Genomic DNA, 24,255 nt, shown 5'->3' on the forward strand with positions numbered 1-24,255 from the left:
GAGGTCTTGACCATGTGGAGGTGTTTTAATACTTTTCACTGGTTCAATATTTGAAAAACCCACACACAGATGTAAAGGGTATTCAATAGCACTGATTTATTACAACAAATAAAAAGTAGAAAAATGGAGATAGGTGGTTTCTGCCTGACATCAACGATATTATAATGTATACTTCATCGAGTAGTTCACATGACATCCAAAGATCCAGCATGTGTCAAAGAAAACTGTTGCAAAAAATAAGAAATCCTCATCTAAAAATATTAGACCATCATTTGCATGATAAGACTTGTAAGTTATTAAATCTCTATGATTAACGGGTGAAAAAAGTGTGTTTGGGGATTCATACACATTTAATTGTGTACACATTTAATATGCGATTTATTGTCAGTTCAACAGGCTAAACACTGGCTGGAAGTGACAAACACCTGATCTGAATAGCCCCTAAACCAGGGGTAGGCAACCTTTATTATCAAAAGAGCCATTTTTGGCCCTAAAGATGATTAAAAATCTGTCTCGAGCTGCTTTTTTTGTGTGCTTTTCAATGCGTTTCAATATAACATTTTTTTTTATTGTTTGCTAATTTCTCAAAGCAGATCAAGTATACCAGTATGCAGTAAGCCAGAAACGTTGGTGGTGAAAGAAAACAAACCAAGCATTAATACATTCTTTATTTTCCTTCAATGATTAGTTTCTTATTTTTATCTGGTGTATGGGTGACACGTTTTCTTTACTAATAACTTTACTTTAATAACTTAACTTTATGCCTAAAGTAAAAAAAAACTGAAAGAAAACCTCTTATTCCTTTGCATATACTTCTTTGCCCAAGCAACTGGGAGCCACGGCAGAGGGCCCAAGAGCCACATGCGGCTCTAGAGCAGCAGGTTGCCTACCCCTGCCCTAAACGCACACTATACGCACCATAACAATAATCTATAAACAAACCATTATGGTCGCTGTTAAAAGAACCTGTGTTCCAATGATCCAATATAGTTATTATTTATTCACAAGCTCTTATTAAAACTTTTCATCATTGGTTTAATATTTATAAAAACCTACAGACACACTTAACCACTTTCACTTAAAAAAGAAAAGAAAAAAAGTGAGCGAGGCATGGAGGAAGACAGAGAGAGAGAGAGAAATACCAAGTGTGGGAGATAAAAGGAGCCATGGGAGAGCTAGAGGAAGAGAGAGACTGATATCTTATAGGAGAAGAAAGAGATAAAGAGAGGCAGAGACGGAGACAGAGAGAGAGAGAGGAGAGGTTGATTCCTATTGAACTTCCAGTTGCATGGACCAATCATCTACCAGGATCAACGATGATTAGGAATCCGGCACCAGTCTCCATCGACTAGGAGCTATGTGCCTCCGGCTCAATACTCTAGTCCCTGTGATAATGGGCCAGACATTAGTTTAGAAGACATGAGACACAAGGCCAAGTGTAGATCACACTGACCGCCTGCATCTGACAAACACACTAACTAGGACTGCATGATGATGATATCAGGAAAACATGCGATATGCAGTAACATTGTTGAATATTGCGATGACGATATGACTCCCCATAAGTAAACAAGTACTGAAGTGTACAGTTTGAGGGTCTTTCTGCCTTAGATTTGCTGCTAACATAGAACCCAGACAATAAATAGCCTATGTATGCACACACTGGAAAAAAAAGAAGGAAGAAATGGATTATATTTCCATTCCAACATGGTTTTACTGAAAACATTGCACCTGGCCACAGTTGCCATTGACAATTAATATACATGTAGTACACCACCAACCTTACACCAAGCAATACAGCTTCTCACTGCTACACTTGAACATTTTCTAAACAAAATCATCCTTTATATCTGTATTGTTTAAATGAATAAAACCCTGAAAACAAGCTGAATAATATCTTTGATGTTGCGATGATGATCATTTTCTTTATATTGAGCACACAAACACAACTCTTTCTCGTGTAGTTATTCTATTCTACAGGCTGAAATGCAATAGACTATACATTGACTTTATAAGTTGAATATTAATTAGAAACCCCCCCGCCACACACACACACACACACACACAATTAAGACAAGAGACATTTTTATTATTTCTAGATCTAGTTTATTATCATTGTTGTTGTTTTTTCTTTAATCAGTGTTGCACAATGAACCCTAAAACAATACCAATCTCTAAAAATGTTCTATTTTTGCCTTTGTACACTTATACATACACACATACAGTACATACAGTATATGTGGATATGTATACAGTTATAATCTCGACCAACAACAAAGCCTTGGTCTTGAGGAAAACTAACAGATTAAGTGTATAGAAACAAAAAGATTTGTGGACATTATACAGTACAGTAGCAATCCCTGACAATGCTCTGAGAATTTCCTATTGACAGTGGTGGACAAAGCATGTACTCAATGAAATACTCAAGTATTCAAAAGTACAAATTACGAAGTACATACACATACGTTTTTAATAATGCCTTTTGGGGTTTGGGTCCCAAGAGTCCCTTCCTAGAAATGTAGTGGAGTCAAAGGTACAATATTTCTATTTGAAATGTAGCGGAGTGAAAGTCATGAGCTTTAAAAATAATAATAATAATAATAAAAAAATCAACAACTGTACAATCAAGTACAGTACTCAAGTAAATGTACTTAGTTACTGTCCACCACCGCTGAGAACTCTTAAAATCATTTTCTATTGACCTGAATTGGATTGTGAACACATACAGTAGAAGCAGAGAGGCACTGACCTCAGCAGACGGACAGACAGACGGATAGATAAACAGACAGACAGACAGACAGACAGACAGACAGACAGACAGACAGATGTGTGATCGAGCGACTGAGCTGACTATACAGGTTTGTGCTCTCTTTAGTTCTCTCCATAGGCTAGTGGCTATTTCTGCCCCCTCTTGTCCGAGTCCTTCTGTCAAACCTACGCAAAGTCACAAATTGAGACTTCTTCCACCCCCCCCCCGACATATAGTATAGGAACAGTTAATCTACAGAACTGGCTTCATGAGCACTGGATACGGTTTTTGGTTTAGGTCAGCACCACATTCTACCCTTAAAGGACCACTTCACATTATCATTATCCTTATCCTAACCCATTTTCAACCTATTTTTCATATAATTACTCACTAATGCTCATTATAAGATAGGCACCGTTTCTGTCTACTCGGTCTGTGTCTCAGACGAGGGCTGTGGAGTGTGGACAATTCAGAAACCTATACCTACCAGTGACATCATCGATGGAAATTCCAAGCTAATGGAAACTAGAACTTTTCTCTTCCTGGAAAAGTTTGCCATAGTTTGAAATCTTGTTTGAAATGACCAAACCTGCCTACCGGTGATGTCACTGGTAGGCACGTTTCTGAACTGTCCATAGCCGTCCTCTGAGACACAGACTGAGTAGACAGAAATGGTACCAATTTATAATTAGCATTAGCATTAGTGAGGACCAATTATATGAAGATTGGTGGGTTGAAGTGGCACTTTAAATGATAAAAAATAAACTAATAACTGCATAGTAGGAATTGTATTTGTAATAGTACATCTATTACTAATACTTCAAAATCCTGAGTGTTCATTTAACTCTGAGTGTAAAACAATTACCTGTAAGTACCCTTACAGTAAGGGTACTGCCGGAGTTCAAATATCACTCAGAATTGTGCCGGGTGGTAGGTGGTAGAGAGACTCTCCCATGCCCTGTGCTGAGGCTAGCAGGTGATTTATTGGCCTGTCAAGATTCAAACTAATAGGATTTTAAAACAAATCAGTGGGTTAATTAAAGAGATGGCATCTGATTTTAAATTATATTTAGTATTTCTAATCGGGACCTATAAGAGTGATGTTGAAGGTAAGGGCCTGTGGGTGTGGGTGTGTGTGTGTGTGTGTGTGTGTGTGTGTGTGTGTGTGTGTGTGTGTGTGTGTGTGTGTGTGCGACTGTGCGTGTGCGTGTGCATGTGTCCGTGACGTGTGTAATACTATCACTGGTCTGAACACAATACATTTTAATACAGTTTCTCAATGTCGGTTTCGGGGACCACCTGGGGTCCAAATGGACCCTTACAGGTCTGTTACTCTTGTGAGTGTGTACCAAATGGACCCTTTTGGTCCCCTGGTGGTCCCCGGACCCGGCGCTGAGAAACAGCGGTGTAATAGGTAAAACTCCAGTGAGCTCTTCTAGTCTTACAATACTTCAGTCCAACACTTAAATCCCAGAGATGAACGGGGCAGGAGCAAGTGAGAGCTCTCTGTGTTTTATACATAAGCTATAGACCATTTTCTTTCTTTTTTTTTTACTAAGCACAACTAACGTTCATATTGTGCTAGGAAGGCAACCACACAGGACAAGGACAAGAGTCAATAATAACACCTACATACAGGAGTTTCTAAACAGAAGCTGTCCTTCCAGTGGCCTCGCTGTGTCACTGCTAAGGTTAACAGGACTGACTGAATCACACGCCACATGTCAGGATGACTGGGTGGAACTTGGAACATGATGAGGATGAAGTGACCATCAAGCCCCGTTGAGGGCTAAGCCAGATTTAAGATTTTTCAACCAACAGGTCATATATAGCCTTTTCTTTTCTTTTTTCTTAAAATCAATACACACTATCAAACAGATTGACTAACAATGTGAGACAGAACCATCAATAGCACCATATTGAGATCACAATATTATTTGCCATATTTTGGCTAAATATCACAGTGTTACCATCACAAGTCCAATAAGGATTAACTAACACTTTTCATTTCAGCTAAAATAACACGTTAGCTTTTTCGTAAGTCATGCTGATCTAGGCTTTTCTCTGTGTCTACTACTCTTAAATACATTGGATCCAATCTGATTTCTTGACAGAGGTATATAAATATAATACTGATCTCAAACATTAAAGTACAATCACATTAAATCACCATTTTGACAAGAGTATAAATTACTTGGAAAAAATCTTTCAAATCAGCATTATTTGACACATACAGTCATCGGGGTCTTAGAAGAAGAACATCAGAGAGATAAATGCATTGGAGATGTAATCAATTGACAATCATATCGTATAGTCATTTGGTGCCACAGTGATCGATATAACATATTGTAGAGGATATTTCAAAGCAAGAGCACTGGCTGGCCTCAGGGCTTTCAGAGAAACCACAGCAGAAAATCCCCTCAGACCCCCTCGGCTGAAGTCAATCATTATAGTTATAGTGTGTTGTTACACACGACAGTCATGAATGCAATGATAGTAAGTGACTGTAACTCGTCTAAGCATATGGCTTATCATTTATAGTTGGTGTCAGCACTGGTGTGGCACACCGGAATAGCACACAGATCGGCTACTTTCGGTGTGCGACGCCGGCACGCGGCCAAGTATAAATCAGGCTTATCTTGTCCTTTAATAAATTGTTCGGTTTGTCTTCTACTGTTTGAACATGGACAAAATGTGCAGCCTTAAACAAGCCAAGCCAAGGAATGGCACAGTATTCAGTGGTAAACAATAGCGTACCCAAACCAATCGGCTGAGGAAGGATGCCGTCTTTATTTTGTCATAGACCTGAGAGTAATTAATAATATTATGAGCAAATCTTCAAAAATCACACACTAAGATTAGAAACCTGCAAAGCTCCCATCAGGATAACCAATGTGTTTATTTACAGTATCAAGCCTTCCAGTGACTTGACTGCTATCAAAGCGTCCCCACATCCCTCATGACCTAGAGAGGGCATTGAGCTCATTTGTGACAAACAATTTAGTTGTGTTTGTGTGTGTGTGTGTGTGTGTGTGTGTGCCAGAAAAAAAAACAGGTCAAATGAATAGTAAAATCCTAGCGAAAATAGCTCATCTACAAACTCACATACCATGTCGCATCGTGATGCATTGTAAGCTTGTAGAACTGCAATTTAGAAAAAAAATCAAAATGTACAATATTTTCAAAGTATTGTACGCCCAAAATAGAGGCACCAGGGTTATTGTGGTATAATTTACATCTTAAAGTCTTACACTTTGAGAGTCATTTTACTGTGTGTGGATTGCAGCTGAAATGTCCTGATCCCTCCTGTCCCCCTATTTGCTCACAAACATTCTTTTCTGAGTTAGCTGGGCAACAAAGGCGGCATCCCTCCCTCCCAACGATGGCCTGAACAGCAGGGCACAGAGCAGAATGCAAGGTAGGAAGATCATTATAAGAAATACATGAACTCTAGTAGAGCAGCACCAAAGGCCTTGTGTGGCCTGCAGAGACAAATATTACATGAGCATCAGAGCGTCCCTGAACACACACTCTCCCTGTCCAAAGAAGCCAAACGTTGCTGTCGGGTGGAAACCTTCCACGTACTGTATATCCAAAACTGCTACTTTTCAGGAGAAAAAAAAACCTGTGTTCCAATGGGTACAATTTTCTAATTTTTTTCTAAAATTGAAAAAATTAAAAAGAAATTGCAGATCTACGAGCTAAAAATGCACTGTGAGCTTGCAGATCGGCTGTTTTCGCTACTTTTGCGTGACACTCTTGTACGATGAAGTAGGGCAATAATCTGTGCAAAAACAAACAAACACAAAAATGTTGAAATATGAAGATGCAAGGTTTCCTAGCCCGACAGCAACGAAAACAAAATTGTCAGGATTCTCACACGAGGAAAGAAGTAGGTTTTAGATGAGGTAGGGGTTCTCAACACTGTAAAACAACAAGCGATATAAGGTCCTATTTCCATTATCAGTAGTGTCGGCATGGGGTGTCACCGTTTCTGAAGATGGGAGTCATCAGTCCGTCCGTGAGAGGAAAGGCCTTTGACCGAAACCCATTAACGTCGCGGAGGGCAAAGCTCTGATCTGCACTGGACGACTAAGAACCTGACCTATCAAAATGTAATCATGTAAACATGATCTTGCGCCGCATCACCTTCTCAATGAATCAGGTTAAACGGCATTAAAGCCTGTCACATCCGACCAGGATAATATGTGGGCAATTCCTGGCAAGAGGCGATTAACCCTTAAATTACAGCCAAGGAGGAGCAAAGGAGGACACAGGAGGGGAAAGTAGAAACGCGCGCCTCTTGTTTCCCTTGTGAGATTCCTTTTCCACAGAAAGTGAAAACATTGAGTAAGGTTTTGAAGAAGCCCTAAGATCAAATATCATACTGGCAGTTAATAAATATACATGTTGAAAAAACATTTAAATCAGGGATTATCTTATGCTAGTTTGACAAATATACCATTATTGTTTTTCTAACACTTGTACAGAATAGTAAATACCAATGTGTACAATTAAGTAGAAGAAATGAGTTTAGAGACGAGGGGGGGAGGGGGGAACAAATATTGGAGACGAACAATCGGCATGCAAACAAATAAACTACTGTAGCAAACGTAAAAGCAAAAAAAAGGTCTCAGATGGTCTTTGAAAAACGTAAAATGTGTGCGACGCAGCATAGAGGGAAATCTGCGTTACCCATGGTTTCTACTGCATGGTATATACTGTACACAGAGACATACTGTAGCTGGCTGGTCGTTGCTGTGGGGAGATACTCAGCGGTGGAAAGTAACTAAGTACATTTACTCAAGTGCTGTTCTTAAGTACAATTTTGAGGTACATTCAATTTACTCAAGTATTTCCATTTTGTGATACATCAAACTTCTGCTCTACTGTAATCTCAGAGCCAAATATTGTACTTTTTACCCCGCTACAATTCTTTGACAGCTTTAGTTACCAGTTACTTTGTAGATTTAGATTATTATTATTACAAAACATACATTAACCAATTAAGCCCTAAGCCGAAAATAATCTATCTACAAACTCAGATCGGCTTTTTTTGAATTTGTTGTACTTTTACTTTGGTACTGTAAGTATCTTTTGATGCCAACAGTTTTGTACTTTTAATCAAGTTCTGAATACAGGACTTTTACTTTGTAAATATTGCTACTTGAGTAAAACATGAGTACTTCTTCCACTACTGGAGATCCTCGTCTCCACTGGAATGTTAGGTGCATTCAGACAGTGTACCCTTAACTGATAACTGACGGGACAATTCTGTCCCGACAATTACAGACACACAAGCGTTGCTCACCAAATATTTCCTTGATCTACCAAGTTTCATTAGTCTTTCATCTGACTTTAAGGCAGCAACAGGTGGTGGGATAGAGCAGTGGATCTCAGACTGTGTCAAGGACCTCCAAATTAATAAGTATTTGGCCTAAAATGTTAAAAAATATATTTTAAGTTTCTTTTTTTTATAGCCGATCTACCATGACCCGTTGAGAGCTTGTCGATCGGCTATTTTCAAATAGTCAATGTGTATAGGGTTGAAATGGTTAAACTGATGCTATATATACTGGATGCTATATTAATTAATTTTGTTGGGGACTCCCTGGAACACCCTGTAGGACCCCTGGGGGTCCCCGGACCCCACTCTGAGAAGCACTGCTGTAGAGAGTTTTGAAAGCAGAATGAGCAGCCAACAGGGACAGCAAGTGAGGAATGGAGAAGACAAGCTGAGAAGCCAAATCGTACACAGCAGGTAAGTAAGTACACAGTGAAATCCTCTGTGTTCATTTAACTCAAGAGTTTTTTGTTCCATTTGTATACTCTCTTACAGGCAGATAAAAACTTGAAACGTAATTCCCAGGTAATTTGCAAAACATTTGGTGAGCGCTGCTTAGTGTACCCAACAGCCCACAGCAAACATACAGCAGATTGCAAAACAATTAAGGCAAAAAAAAGTACGAAAAGAAAGTCTGATTATTTTGAAATACTTTTCTACAATCACATCCATCCAAGAAAATAAAAGTTAATGCACAAGATAGAGGTCTTAGTAAGTTTTCCATTCATCTGTATGAGAGTGTGTGCGTGCGTGTCTGTCTGACTCGTCTAAGTATCCTTTCACTGTCAACATACTGTATACAGAATGAGAGCCTGTATCTATCAGTTTGACTGTCTAGTGTCTACACAGTAACATCCTCATGTTAATTCAACTCTGACGGTGCAAAACAATTCACCCATTTTCTTCTTCTTCTTTTTTTTTTTTTACACTTTCTCAGAGTTAAAAGAACATGGAGGATGTGACTGTCTACCTGGCTGGATAGATATGTGTATTCCTCCATGGTACTGCACAAAAGGCACCCAGGGAGGGTGCTTCAGCATGGGGGACAGTGACCTGAGAGCACGGCCATAAACAGGACTGAGGTAGGTTACCTTAATGCAACGTGTTGGGCAGTAACTTATAACTAAGTAATATATTACTCTAATTTTATTACTTTCCCCAGTAACGAGTAGGGTAAGGATTATAATTGTCCATATATTGTATCTCATCTGATTGCAGTTTGTGCTGTTCGGATGATTGGTGATTCACCTGTGAGGTTAATTTTGTTCCAATAAAGTGGATTCAGTTCTAAAAAGACCTGACTAAACAGTTGTATTGTACAGCATATCACTTTTCGGGGTAGCGAAAGTAATGTAACGAGTACCGTAACTTGTTACTTTTGATACCAAGTAATAAGTGAAATGAATTATTATTACTTTTTAAATGAGTAATAAGTAAAGAGTAACTTATTACACTTCCTGAGTGACTTGCCCAACACTGTGCATCACAAGAACAGTTGCATGTGACTGCTCACAACACACACAAACACAGACTGTGTGAGTGTGTGTGTGTGTGTGTGTGTGGGGGTGAGTCAGCCGACACCACCATATTCATGGTATATTCCTGAAGCTTATGTATTATTAGTCAGTGTGAACTGGAGTGAGAAGACTGAACAGCAGCAGTTAAGGATTTTGGGAAGGAGGATAATGACAGACACTAAAATACCCTGTGTTTCATTTAACTCAGAGAGTATACGAATGTAACCAAATGGACCCATAAGGGTCCATCCATTTGGTTACATTTGGATACTCTCTGAGTTACAAATGGTTAAATGAACACTGAGGATTTTACTGTGTAGACAGGGGGCTTTTATCAGCCCTAATCTCAACTGTCAATTCCTCTGGGCACCAGGAAGCAGAAGGCTATGCCTTCACAAAAGGAGTCAGATGAGGAGATATGATGGTGAAAAAAATAAGTCACTAACAGAGCCGGAGGCTTAAGCCTAATTCTATACTTTGCCGCATAATGGTGACGCTCAACGAAAATCAATTACTGTCAGAGAGCGAATCCGTCGTGAGACAAAGTATAAACTAGGAGTGACTGGCAGGCAACTTAAATCGTGAAACATCCACAAATTTGATTAGAAACACACTGTTGCCAATTAATATTCAGTAATCCCGCATGAGAGCATTACACTAACATTAGTAGTGTTCAATGTTTTATAACATTTTGATACATTTGTGCTTTTTCTATTTTGTACATACATCACATATGTAGATGAAGACACTCTTTCACTCAAAACAAACACACTGACACACAAACATCCACCGAAAAACATGCACATATACTATACAAAGAACACATGCACACAGAATTCAAACATAGCTTTGTTTCGTAAATACATATATGATGTATGTATATTATTTTACTTCACCTCGCCTGTCCAATAGAACAATATGTAGCATACTGTATCTCACGTAGCAGTATATAGTCCTGAAAATATTATTAGCGGTGCAGTGCATCTCTAACAATCATTTAATTTAACTGAGGCAACTAAGAATGAAAACAAAAAACAAACAAAAACAATCTGATATTTTGGAAAGAAAGAAAAACCTTTAAAAACTACCATGGAACACTATAAAATGTCTTTACAAGTAGAATTCATACAATAATGTCAGTCTGTCAACTTGAGGTACTGACTTATGTACAAACACCATAAGCATCAACGGAGGGAAGCCTGGATCTCATAGAAGGAGAGGGACACATTTTCATTTTGCAAGAAACAGACAAACAACAACAACAACAATAACAACATTGTTATCTTGAGGTAGAACATTAACTTCAGCGTTTGGAAGTGCTTTATGTTGGATTCTTTTTTTTCTTTTCATTTCTTTTCTTTTCATTTTGCTTTGAGAAAGTAGGAGAGGAGTGAGAAGATTTCTTGACATCTGAGGTAGTGCGGTGTCTGATCTTGTAATTTTCTAACCAATCGATCCCTCTACATGTAAAACAAGTGAACACAGGGGAAGGTACAGATCCAAAAGGCTTCCCACACGACACATTCATTCCGGCTGAGGTAGGTTTTTGTTGAATCCTAAGGTTCACATAGCCAAGTCTAGTGCCTGCATGAAGGCCAAGAACTAATAAAACCAAAAAAACAAACAAACAAATGCTGATATCGCTGAAAAACAAAGTCCTGAGACAGAATATATCAAATCCCTGGAAGAAGGCCTTAGTCTTCTGTAGATGAGATGGTGGAATCATTGGTAGGCTGAAAGTAGGCAGCTGGAGTCTTTGACATCCACAGAAAAGTAGAAATAAGACCAATAACTTATAACCACTTTGACATAGTAGTAGATATATATATATATCTATATATATATATCTATTGAAAAAAAAAAGATAAAAATAAAATCAGTACTATATATCAAGGACATTCTGGGCCTCTATTCTGTGTGCTGCCGGCAACCAGAAATTGAGCAAAGTACCAAACTGTAAAAACCAACACTTCAATGGCCTGCCAATCTAAACATAGCTGTCCCATCAAAAGATAGTGCTTTCCAAACCCCAGGCCAAAGAACACCCCAATATCCAGTCCTAGATCTCCTAGAACTCCTTAACGTACCAATAAAAAAATCTTTGCACAAAAAAAGGTAAAATTACTCTGAAAGGAAAAAAAAACACTTGTCGACCTGAGTGAGAGAAGAGTCTCAGTGGAACTGGCCTTCATACGGAGTTAGCCGTGGTCCTGCCGGCTCGCTGCGGCGGCAGGAGGGGGCTCCTGGAAGCGTGTCTCTGCCTCCCGCTCCGAGCTGAACTCGTCCAGCGGTATCGTAGACAGCTGGGTGTCGTTTGGAGCGTAGGAGTTCTCTGACTGAAAATGCACATGCGCGCACGCACACACGCACACACACACACACACACACACACACACACACACACACACACACACACACACACACACACACTGTATATCATACTGTCTCTCTGGGGGCATCAAAACCTATTTTCATTTTCATTTCGATTTAAGCCCTAAATACTTCATCGTACGACAAACAGCTAAAACAGCCGATGTACAAGCTCACAGTGTGTTGCATGTGAGCTTGTAGATCTGCTATTTTCGCTATTATACTCGGACGGCGTTGCATCGGCCAGAAGTGTGCTTTATGCCGCTCGGTGTGGGCACTCACCCAGCTTTAACTTGTTTTCGATGCTTTTAATGGCAACATTGGCTTGTTCTCAATCACACATAGTCATTCCAGTATCAATTACCTGGCAGCATCGCTCAATGCCATTTTGTATACGTCTATAGGACTACCCTATACTGACAAACAACGCTAAAGGGGTACTCAGATGTGTTAAAAAGTGATGCCAGGGCGTCCAGACCAAGCGCATTGTTGTATATTGTATTGGGGTATTTTTCACTGTACATTTGCACATACAGTATGTGAAATTTTCCCTCTGCATTTAGTGGTGAATTAGGCGTGAGAATGTGTTGTGCCTCATGTGACTCTCTGCTGCAGGGACTCCTGACTCACCATGTATGTGTCCTGTGTGCGGGTCGGGGCAGTGAAGAGTCTCTCGAGCTCGTTGTTGTCCACGGCGGTCTTTCCCGCTGCGCTGCCATTGACCCCCATCTCTGCCCTGGCAGCCCCGTTCAGCACAGAGGCCCCCTGGGAAGAGGAAGAGGACTCCATCGCCACACTACGCCCTGCTTGGGGGGTGGCCTGAACCTTCTTGCACATCATTAACCTGCACATACACCCGCACGTGCACGCACGCACACGCACACACACACACACACACACACACACACACACACACACACACACCATGATTTATAATACTGCTTTGTTTTTAACCTGAATGTTGTGTGTTCTTAACTGCCTGCCTTAAAGGTTAAACAAAATAAAGCAATAAACAAAACATGTTGGATACTTTTATTCAATATTGGTGGTGTTTTTTTTAGTGTGATGTCTTTACCCTGCTGTATCCTAACTGCTGTGATGCAGAATTGCAGGATCAATAAAGGTCTTATCTTAATAAAATAATGAAATAAACAAAACATTTTGCATGTTGGTTTGGTTCCATCGGGGTGAAAGGTTGCGGTGGGTAACAGCATAGGAGCTGGGTGGCCTCCATATACACACCTGCCTCTGTAGCTGAAGATAAGGAACAGCACACAGAAGACGATGCAGGTGACTCCAATGTGAATGCCGATGATGATACCTGTGGTGGAGGTCTTGCTGTGTTCGTCTTTCACACAGTCGCATGGGGTGTTCAATACTACATGGGGAGATAAAGTACACTTCACCAAAAAACACACACTAGATGCATACTGTATGAGGAGGCGTGTAAAGGGTGAGGGCACGTGTGTGTGTGTGTGTGTGTGTGTGTGTGTGTGTGTGTGTGTGTGTGTGTGTGTGTGTGTACAGCTAATATCAGCCGTTTCACAAACATGGCTGACACTTTTCCGTCTGTGATCACTTATTTTGTCTCTTTATATCATATAACACGACACATTGTGCATAACACTGTCTCTGTTTCTGCTGTCAGACAACTACACAGCCATAAAACAGATATGTCAACGAAAAATAACACAAAAAATAACTAAGTGATCACAGAATTGGAGTTGACAGAATATTGCCTTCTTAACATTTGCTGGCAATGTTTTTGTATTTGTTTTAATAATCTTTAAAACAAAAGATTAACACAAATCTTCTCTTATGGGGGTCCCTGGCACAGAACATTTTCAGATGGGGGTCTGTGGCAAAATGCATATCAAGTTGGGAGCCTTGACATGAAAATGTCAACCACTGGTACAGTATAAAGAGTGTATGGTCAGTGGTCAGTTTGACTTTGCTCAAGGTAATGGATGACACATCTGGTTCACGATGGGAGAATGTTTAATCTTTCAGGCTCTGGGGCACAGTGTGAGAATGCGTGGCCACGGCAGAAAGTCACCTGATTTCTCCACTGCCTCCCTAAGTGACACAAATCGCATGGTGGCGTTGCCATCTCCATGTCGGTTGAATGCAAGTAGCTTTATCTCATAGACCAATGTTGCATCTGGAAAGAAGAGAAAAGACACTTTTAGATGATGATGATAAAATATCAAACGTGTTGTTTTGGAATTTACAATGTAAGAGCACTATAAGATACATATCTATATTACAGATAAAGACATGAATAGAAACGAGTACATAAATATACCGGAACCATTTCCAGGAGAAGCAGGTCTACAGTATGCAGCTTCATCTCATTTAAATTAAATTAACCCTCCAGATTTGACCTTGTAAACCTTTGTATGTCCGAAGAGGATACTGTTCAGGAAAAGCTGTTGTTAATACTTTTCATTGGTTAAATATTTACAAAACCTACGGACAGAATTAACCACTTCCAATCTGGTGTCCCTATTTTGGGCATGCTGAACAACAATACGTACTTAGGAGGTCAGTATCATGTCAGTATCATGGTCAGTACCATGGTCAGTATCATGGTCAGTATCATGACAGTACCATGACAGTATCATGGTCAGTATCATGTCAGTATCATGGTCAGTATCATGTTTTTAATCTTGTCAATATCATGGTCAGTATCAGGTCAGTATCATGGTCAGTATCATGTCAGTATCATGGTCAGTATCATGTTTTTAATCTTGTCAATATCATGGTCAGTATCATGTCAGTATCATGGTCAGTATCATGTTTTTAATCTTGTCAATATCATGGTCAGTATCAGGTCAGTATCATGGTCAGTATCATGTTTTTAATCTTGTCAATATCATGGTCAGTATCAGGTCAGTATCATGGTCAGTATCATGTCAGTATCATGGTCAGTATCATGTTTTTAATCTTGTCAATATCATGGTCAGTATCATGGTCAGTATTATGGTCAGTATCATGTCAGTATCATGGTCAGTATCATGTTTTTAATCTTGTCAATATCATGGTCAGTATCAGGTCAGTATCATGGTCAGTATCATGTCAGTATCATGGTCAGTATCATGTTTTTAATCTTGTCAATATCATGGTCAGTATCATGTCAGTATCATGGTCAGTATCATGTCAGTATCATGGTCAGTATCATGTTTTTAATCTTGTCAATATCATGGTCAGTATCAGGTCAGTATCATGTCAGTATCATGGTCTTTATTTTGTCAGTATGATGGTCAGTATCATGGTCTTTATCTTGTCAGTATCATGGTCTTTATCTTGTCAGTATCATGGTCTTTATCTTGTCAGTATCATGGACAGTACCATGTCAGTACCATGGCCAGTACCATGGTCTTTATCATGTCAGTATCATGGTCAGTGTAGTGTATCACTCAGTATCATGGTCAGTATCATGTCAGTACCATGGTCTATATCTTGTCAGTATCAGGTCAGTATCATGGTCAGTGTAGTGTATCATGTCAGTGTCATGGTCTATATCTTGTCAGTATCAGGTCAATATCATGTCAGTGTTATGGTCTTTATCTTGTCAGTATCGTGGTCAGTATCATGTCAGTGTCATGGTCAGTATCAGGTGAGTATGGTCCCTCACCCAGCTGAGTGATGTTGTAGTGCGTGGCGTTGCGTGGGAAGGTGAAGGGTCCGGTGAAGAGGGGTGCGTGAGCCCTCCTGTAGTACAGCCTGAAACCCTGATGCTGGCCCATCTTAGAGGAAGGCTCCCATGTGGCTCTCACCACACTGCTGTTTAACACCTTGGTGAAGAGTGAGGGGGGTGCTGGCACTGCAACACAACACAACACAATTAACCACATTATGGACCTCATGAAATGTTTCATATGTTTTTCAAACTTTTAGAGCATATCTGTGGTCCTAATGAGGACATTGGATGCCAAATTGTGAGCTTGTAGATCGGCTATTTTCAAATAGCCGAAGTATAAAATAGGGCTTAAGTGGTTAACTATTAGCCAACCACCAGGAGCCATTAACGGTGAATGTGATTGCTATTTGGTCTGTATCTGAGAGAACAATCTGAATCATGTCTTGTGCAATACTTAATTTATTTTACAGCGATCCCAAAGCATCATTTTGGTCAAATATTATTTAATAAATCATAAATGACAAAAGTGCTGTATAGACATCTTGTAAATGATGGAATACTGACTCACTGTTCATGACAATAGTGCCATCACTCTTTTATAATAGATGGCTGTTCAGTTTAATGAAGTGGGGCTCATTTTAAGTGTTACTGAAAACACTATCATACATCTGATACACTCCTAATCCTTTTGCATTATTTCTGAAATGATGACAATGGTAAGGTAGCACGGAGGTAATTTAATTAAGCACTACACAGAAATTTAATTTAATTGGATTTGCGTCCAATTCCAATTTAGTCTAATTAAGCCAATGGAGTGGCGTTAGAACTGCACAAGCTGCATAACAACTGTTGTTTTGATAGATTCTTTAGAATTAAAAATCCTACATAATATTTTCATTCTCAGGAAATGCCAATTAGGTTTCCACATTGTGAGCTTGTATGCCTCTGTGTATTGAGCGTGAGTGTTTGAATAAATATGTAATTGTGCAATCATGCAAGTTTGTTTGTACCAGTGGTGTGTGTTAAAGAGAGAGAGAATGACAGAGACAGAACTCGCTCTGTGCAGAACTTACTATATGTATAACTCGCCATATTTTTATGTCTGATACCGATCCCAATTTTTCTTAACGATATTTTGTCAAAAACGTATTCTAATTTCTTCAAAAAATGTGGATTTGATCACAGTTTTTATTTGAGAAGAATTAACTGGAATGCGGCTTGTATTTTGGAATACAAGCCGTATTCCAAAATTACAAAAATTGCTGATCTACAAGCTCAAAATCCATCGCATTGCGACGAGAGAGAGAGCTTGTACATCAGCAAAGAAAATGAAAGAAATAAAAAAGCTTACAAATTTTCACCTTTAATGATCCGCTGCATAATTGCCAAAACTGATGTGATCAAAGAAGTCAAATAATAGTGGCCGATACATCGGCCAGACCGATAAATCGGTTGAACTCTAGAACTCACCCTCCCCCAGGGTGCTCTCGGTGGAGCTGTCAGATGGCTTGCTGGCCCCGCGGGAGGTGTAGGCCTTCACATAGAAGGTGTAGCTGGTAGAAGACTCCAGATCGCCCACAACCTGCTGCAGGGTCACCTTGCTGACTGCCTCCTGGTACTCCATTTCCAGCGGGTCTGAGATGCAGGGAGAGAGAGAGGGTATGGAAAGGAGGAGAGAACATGGTGGAGGGAGGCGGAAAAAAGAAGAAAGCATGGGTGAAGGGTGGGAGGGAGCAGATAGAAGGAGATCAGGAGGGAAGAAAAGAGAGGGCAAAACAGGTTGGTGGGGGGGGGGGGGAGAAACAAAGAATATGGGAGAAACAAATAAATACATTCTGTCATAGTCTTTATGTTTATTACGGCTGTTGTTTGATATTATGGTTATATATATATATATTTCTGCTGTCAGTAGGTCAGTGGCTCTCAAACGTACTGCAGTGGGTAAAGGCTAATGTAACCTAGCCTGGTTGAACTGTAGGCGTGATGCAAGGTACGTGGAAATACAGTGGGGTAAAACGTGGATGCTAAGGGGGGATGGGTGAGGGCGATACACCGGTATAGCCCTTAATATAGAAACACGCACCCAAAAACCACTATCACGTTTCTACTCTGAATCCATTGGGCCGTGCCATTCTTGGAAGGTAATTAAAGCAGATCCTATTGGTTGGCCCCTGGGGGCCTTAATTATCCATCTGATAGTACTAGTGAGAGGTGAACGGCAGCTGGGACGCGGCGAATCGGAGATTGTTACTGCTCTGCCAGGATACATGCACCCACACACACACACACACATACATAGACCCACGCAGGCACATGCACAGACACACACAGCCATAAACACGCATCATTCACACACACACACACACACACACATGCACTCACATCAAGAAAAGGCTAACGCCACACTGATAGCCATCGCACGTATTCAGCCGCTTTCACACCCTGGGCGGATAAACATTAACATGGCACCATAAAATTTAGTCTCATTCAATTATCAATTAAAAGCCACTTTTATGGCTGCGCTATAGCAGGGCTGAAACATGGCAGAGTGATCCTCCGTTCCACTGGGGTCTGACAAACAGGTGTCCTGTTCCTGGTTCCTCATCTCAACACCCCTCTTCTCCCCATCTCATGCGCAGTCTCTCCTGGTGTGTGTGTGTGTGTGTGTGTGTGTGTGTGTGTGTGTGTGTGTGTGTGTGTGTGTGTGTGTGTGTGTGTGTGTGTGTGTGTGTGTGTGTGTGTGTGTGTGTGTGTGTGTGTGCTCTGTCGTTGAGTTTGTGTATAACTCGTTTTCATCTAACACAGTAAAATCTTCAGTGTATAAATGTATCCATTTGTAACTCAGAGAGTGTTCAAGTGTACACTTGTACACTCTTTGAGTTAAATTGAAGTCTAACTGTGTATATTACTAACTACATAATAACTATTATTATTACTAAAATGGATACAACTGTGTAATATCCATTTTAGAAATCTTTTAGGCGACACCTCCAGTAGCTCCGGTTGTTAGAACTGCGATTCCCAGAATTCAGTTTGAAACCAAAACATGGAAGTAGCACTCCAAAACGAATGCAGCTAGAATGCTCCTAGCGCCGACTATGTTTTGGAAAGCAACACTACCGTCATCAGAAATGGTATTAACTTTAAAATACATAAATAAATACATTTCTGTTACATTTCTGGTGTCTGTGTCATTTTGGCGACACAGATGTGCACTCATGACTAAAATTGTGTTTGGAGTTGTAAAACACATTTACTGTATGTGGAATGGTTACTGTGAAAAATATACCAGTGAAAAATCATATCAAAACTAACTTTTGTTCAACTGAAAAAGTTATACAGTATTACTTTAACACTGAGAATTTTACTGTGAAATTAATAGTGCTATTTAGACGTGGCTCTGAGAGGGCAGCGCACGCTCACCTGCCGTCCTGCGGATGTGCAGCACGTAGCCAATGATGTCCTGAGTGTTCTGATCGGGCTCGCCCCAGGACACCTGCATTGAAGTGGGCGAGAGGGCCTCGGCCCGCACGTTGGATGGCACGCCTGGTAGACCGTCTGCCCAGAGCACCGTGAGGCGGGCACTGGCCTGCGTGGAGCCAGCGCTGTTCTCTGCGATGCACTGGTAGATGGCCTCGTCGTCTGAACTGATGCTGTATATCGTCAGCGTACTGCCGGAGATAGAAAGGAGAGCAGGTCAAGAACAAGAAGAACAGAATCTTTTTAACCAAAATAACCCTATTCTGGGAGCGAACATTCGGTGAAAATAGCATATCTACAAGCTCAAATTGTGAGCTTGTACAGTACATCTGCTGTCTTCGGCAAAGAGATTTGGTGTGGAGGAAAATAGCAAACCTAGCATAGACCACTGGGGGACTCCAGTCAACTAAATATATCCTCCTGTCCTAGCATTCTTCGTTATCATTTTGATTTAGTAAAAAGTAATGTAGCATAAAAAATAACATTGAATAGGAGCCAGTTGTCATTGACGTGTGTATGTTGGGGGAGCAGGGGTGGGGGGCGGGTGCTGTAGTGGCCGGGGGGTTATTGGAGCTGAATATTTAATCAAAACCCTCTTATCCTCCATATCCTGAGGTGAAAAGCAAAATAAAAGATTCAACATGCTATGGAAATCAGGCCCTGTGGCAAGCCATTTTGAACACCATTTGTGCTGTGTTTAAAGTGTGAGGCTGGCAGAAGAACAAATGGGAGGTTACAGTAAATGGATGGCCACATGGCGTTTCCAGAGACCGTGAGGCTCTTGAACCGCAGCCTCGAATTTCCCCCAAGGGGATTAATAAAGCTAATCTTCTATCTTCTATCTCCTAGTTAAGAGCATTTGCTTTGGTGCTTCATCTATATCGTGAAGCCTTCCCCCGCCGCAGGTTTCTGCAGGGATTGCTCCATAGTGGGTTTCGGAGGCGATCAATCACAGTTTGCAAATAAAGGGAAGAAATCTTTTCCCAGCTTCTGTCTCTCACGCTTACCACCCCCCGAGCTCTGTTGACCGCCCGATCAACAGGTAGGGCTATGAGCCTTTTGTTCCTCTGCTCTATTCCTTCTCCTGTTCATTAGGTACATTGGGTAGACAGTAGATTGACATCGTTGACATTTTGGCTGTAGATTGGCTGGATGTACAGTAAGACAATCGTCTGTGCATTCAGTAAGAATTTTGTTCAGGACTCGCAGGATCTCACCCACATTGAGAAGGAAGAATTAACCACTTTAAACCTGCGTTGCTATAGGATACTGGGCATGTCAATCTAGGAGAATATTTTCACAAAAGAAACACAAAAATCTTTTTTTTTCATAGAATCGGCCAAATTTAATTTAAATTTATGTAATTAATAAAAAGAAAGTTAACTGAAAGATGACCATGCTGGCCTTGTAATGTACAGTATGTATACTATGTAACAGAACACCTCTTGAACCTTTCAAACATTGAGGAAAATGGTGTTGGCCCTATACTGGAGATGACAACCAGCTCCTCGCCAGATTTGCCAATGATGGATTAGTAAGGACAATGGAGAGTCTTCTAGGTCAGTGGGCATTATGAGAGGAACATTGAGGAGTGAATCATTCCATTTCCATTTCTTTTTTTAAATTGATGTGCTGCGACACAACTGTGTCTCTCTGGTGTGCTACGGGGGTGGGACAGCCATTTATTCTCTACAGTCCGCCAGGTGGATTCAATCTGGGTAATTATCAGGTAGGAGAGGCCCTTTCTATTTCACCTCTTCTGAGCCAATCTCACCTCTGACCCCTGAGGTGGCAGTAGTCGCCAGCCCTCAGCTCGCTGCTCAACCATCACATTTCTGACAGGCTTTCATATCAGCGATGAATAGAGTGTTTTCAGACAGGCAACCTGTCCAGACGCCAAAAACACAGCAAAGAGGCCTCCAGGGACATGCTACCGGATGCCATCAGCCCTGGGCCTCATCAGAGTGTGTGTGTGTGTGTGTGTGTGTGTGTGTGTGTGTGTGTGTTGGGGGGGTTCTGGGATATTTCACAAGACACTAATTTTAGACTGGACCTGCGGAACAGCACTACAGATGGGCATGTCTTGATGACTGACTGACTGACTGACTGACTGACTGACTGACTTGCTGGCTGGCTGACTGACTGAATGACCGAGTCACTGAGTGATGAAGTTATAGCTTTGGTTGGCGGGTTGGTTGGCCCCAGGCCAACATACAGTATGTAGTCTATCCTCAGTTGGCCTTCAACTAACTTGCAGCTCAATTGTTCCTCCAGGCTATGGGATCAAGTGAGCAGAATACTCAGTAGATCGGCTATTTTTAATCCGCCGTGTGTGTGTGTGTGCTCATGTGGCCTTTTGGGCTTGTTTTCGTAGACCTGACCGATTGTTTCTGTTGCACAATCTGGCAACACTGTTGGGTGGGGCTAAAGTAGGTTTTAGCCACTATCGTGCTCCAAGTCATTCAATTAATACACAATGATCACACGTTATCCAGTCTCAGTTAACATATGCAATTCTTCTTTGTCAGAATATGTACATTTCATTATTATAATAAAATGTAAATTACTTTATTGTTATTTTATTCATCATGGTTTCACTATCATTTCACTGTATTACAACGCCCTATACAGACATAATCATTATTACTTGTGGAAGTAATTTGTTGATTTTGTTACTAAGCAGATCAATATAATTTTCTGATTATGTTGAATTGGAAATATAAGTGCGGTCTAATCATCCAATTCCTCCCAAATCTTATGGCTGTGTACCAACTGTTACAACACCCCAACTAAATGAAGGTTAGTCGTCCTCGGATTAGAGTGTAGTTTGTAATTAAACATAGCTTGAACCATGTCATGTAGTATGCCAGTATGCTACCTCAGTATATTTTAACAACAAATATTACTATGACCACTACAGAAAATTGCAGGTGAGCATTTAATTTCCAGGAATTCACAGTATAGACAGTTAGACACTACCACCTACTGTATCCCTCCCTCACAAATGTCCCACAATTTCGCACATTACCCACACATGATCCATCCAGCCATGTGCTAGGTTTCACCTAACCTTCTCTCTCTCTCCCTCTCTCTCTCTCGCTCGCCAAGCACACGCGCGCGCGCGCGCACACGCGCGCGCGCGCGCACACACACACACACACACACACACACACACACACACACACACACACACACACACACACACACACACACACACACACACACACACACACACACACACACACACACACACACACACACACACACACGAGTATCATCAATAATATTGATGAACCGTGTGTGTGTTTGTGTTACAGGAAGATACAGGAGATACAGGAAGAAAATCCTGAAAGAGATTTTGTTAGAAAGAGGGACATTGTGACTTTTAACATTTTGTTAGATATATACTATATTCAAAAGTACTTTATGACTCAGGTAAATGTTTCAACTATTCACTTTATTCAACAGTACTACAGTTGAATAAAATGTGGGACTTTTACATTGAAATATCATGTTTAAATGATCAGTGTTCCATTCAGTTGTTATGGTCACAGTGACTGCATTAAAAGTTATGTTCTGCTATTAAAACAAATTCTTTACCATATGCTTTAGGAAATATATGTTTTGTGATTCAGTAGCATCCCTCATTAGTTTTAAGTATTTCTATTTGTATTAAATAAGCTGACCAGCATGACAAACTGCTTGATGACTATCATGAGTTATTGACTAGTAGTGGCATTTATACATTTCGGTGGTGTGAAAGATCAGAGAGAAAGGAGTGACAAAAACATACAGACATGCTGTAAAGAATGAAAACCATGTTCACTACACTTGTTTTGATTTTGGTGAAATGATTCTGATGGGAAGGCATAATAGTTACAGAGAAAACACTCTAGCGCGTTGGGGGGGGGGGCATTAATATGCAACAGACAACAGTAGAAACAAAGCCACCAAATGGCTGTTTTGATGGGACGCATTGTGAGACAATACAAAGAGAGAGAGAGAGAGAGAGAGAGACTGAGAGAGACTGAGAGAGACTGAGAGAGAAAAAGAGAGAAAGAGAAAAAAAGAGTCAGAGAAAATGAAAGACTGTGTGTGTGTGTGTGTGTGTGTGTGTGTGTGTGTGTGTGTGTGTGTGTGTGTGTGTGTGTGTGTGTGTGTGTGTGTGTGTGTGTGTGTGTGTGTGTGTGCGTGTGTGGGTTGTCTGTTATTTGGGCTATTTGCTTGTCCCATAGGAACTCCAGACCTAAGCTGTCCTGTCCTGACAGGTCGACAAGCTGACACCATCATTTACTCATCAGCTCATGGCCACTTCACAGATTGATAGATAAAGCCCCAGGCCAGGGGAGCGGCTGACAGCGATGGAGGTGGGTGGGTGAGGGGTTCCGTTAGAGGGTCTGTTTTACAGCTACCGAGGCTGTGTGTCCATACACGAAAAAAAAAAAATCATGAGTGTTGATTTAACTCCGAGAGTGTAAAAAAACTGACCCGGAACGGGATCAATCAACATCAATCAACAAAATCAACATCGCTCTGGGATTTTAGGGCGAGACACACAGTCAAAAGGCATGGTGACCATTCTGGATCCTGGCAGAAAAAAAAAGGGAGAGAATAAAAGGGGCAACGGGAGAACAGGAGGAGGAGGTGGGGGTGCTGGGAGGGGGGAGGGCTGTCTCTGTGACTGAGAGGGGGGACGGGGGGCCCAGGGATATGACTGATTGCAGGCAGGGTCAGAGTTCAAGGCCAATGCCCAGGCCCCGGCTCTCTGGAATGGGGGGCAGGAAAAGGGGGGATGTGGGGCACACAAAGGGGGGCCCAGCGGAAAAAAAAACATGCAAGGCAGGTCTGGGGTGAAAGAAAATGAAAGAAACAAGGGGGGAAAAAAAGAAAGAGGGGGGCCTCTTTTTCAAAAGGTCCCACGACAACCAAATGTCCAGGTCTGTCTGCTGTTCCCTCGGTTATTAGGAGCTTAGAATAAATACATAGTCCGCAAATATACACAGTAAAATCCTCAGTTAATTTGGTAAATGCTGCATTTATATAGCGCCTTTATCCAAAGTGCTTTACATTCACCCTTTCAAACAGCGATGGCAGAGGAAACTATGCAAGGCACCAACCTGCTCATGGGGAGCATTTAGGGTTTCAGTGTATC

The 24,255-nt window shown here is 41.0% G+C and overlaps 1 protein-coding gene across 1 annotated transcript in view; it reads right to left on the reverse strand.

Annotated features, from left to right (window-relative positions):
• Positions 1-11,808: 11,808 nt before the first annotated feature.
• igdcc3 (immunoglobulin superfamily, DCC subclass, member 3) overlaps positions 11,809-24,255 on the reverse strand; it is a gene marked incomplete at both ends in the record, with an annotated part of 54,699 nt that continues 42,252 nt past the window's right edge. The window contains 7 exons of the mRNA XM_080432485.1: positions 11,809-11,946; positions 12,611-12,824; positions 13,223-13,358; positions 14,037-14,141; positions 15,618-15,806; positions 17,094-17,258; positions 19,047-19,294. Of these exons, the coding sequence (XP_080288611.1) occupies positions 11,809-11,946; positions 12,611-12,824; positions 13,223-13,358; positions 14,037-14,141; positions 15,618-15,806; positions 17,094-17,258; positions 19,047-19,294 (1,195 nt within the window). The remainder of the gene's footprint in view (positions 11,947-12,610; positions 12,825-13,222; positions 13,359-14,036; positions 14,142-15,617; positions 15,807-17,093; positions 17,259-19,046; positions 19,295-24,255) is intronic.

The sequence above is a fragment of the Gymnoscopelus braueri genome (assembly GCF_963280865.1).
Source record: "Gymnoscopelus braueri genome assembly, chromosome: 1".
NCBI lineage: Eukaryota > Metazoa > Chordata > Actinopteri > Myctophiformes > Myctophidae > Gymnoscopelus > Gymnoscopelus braueri.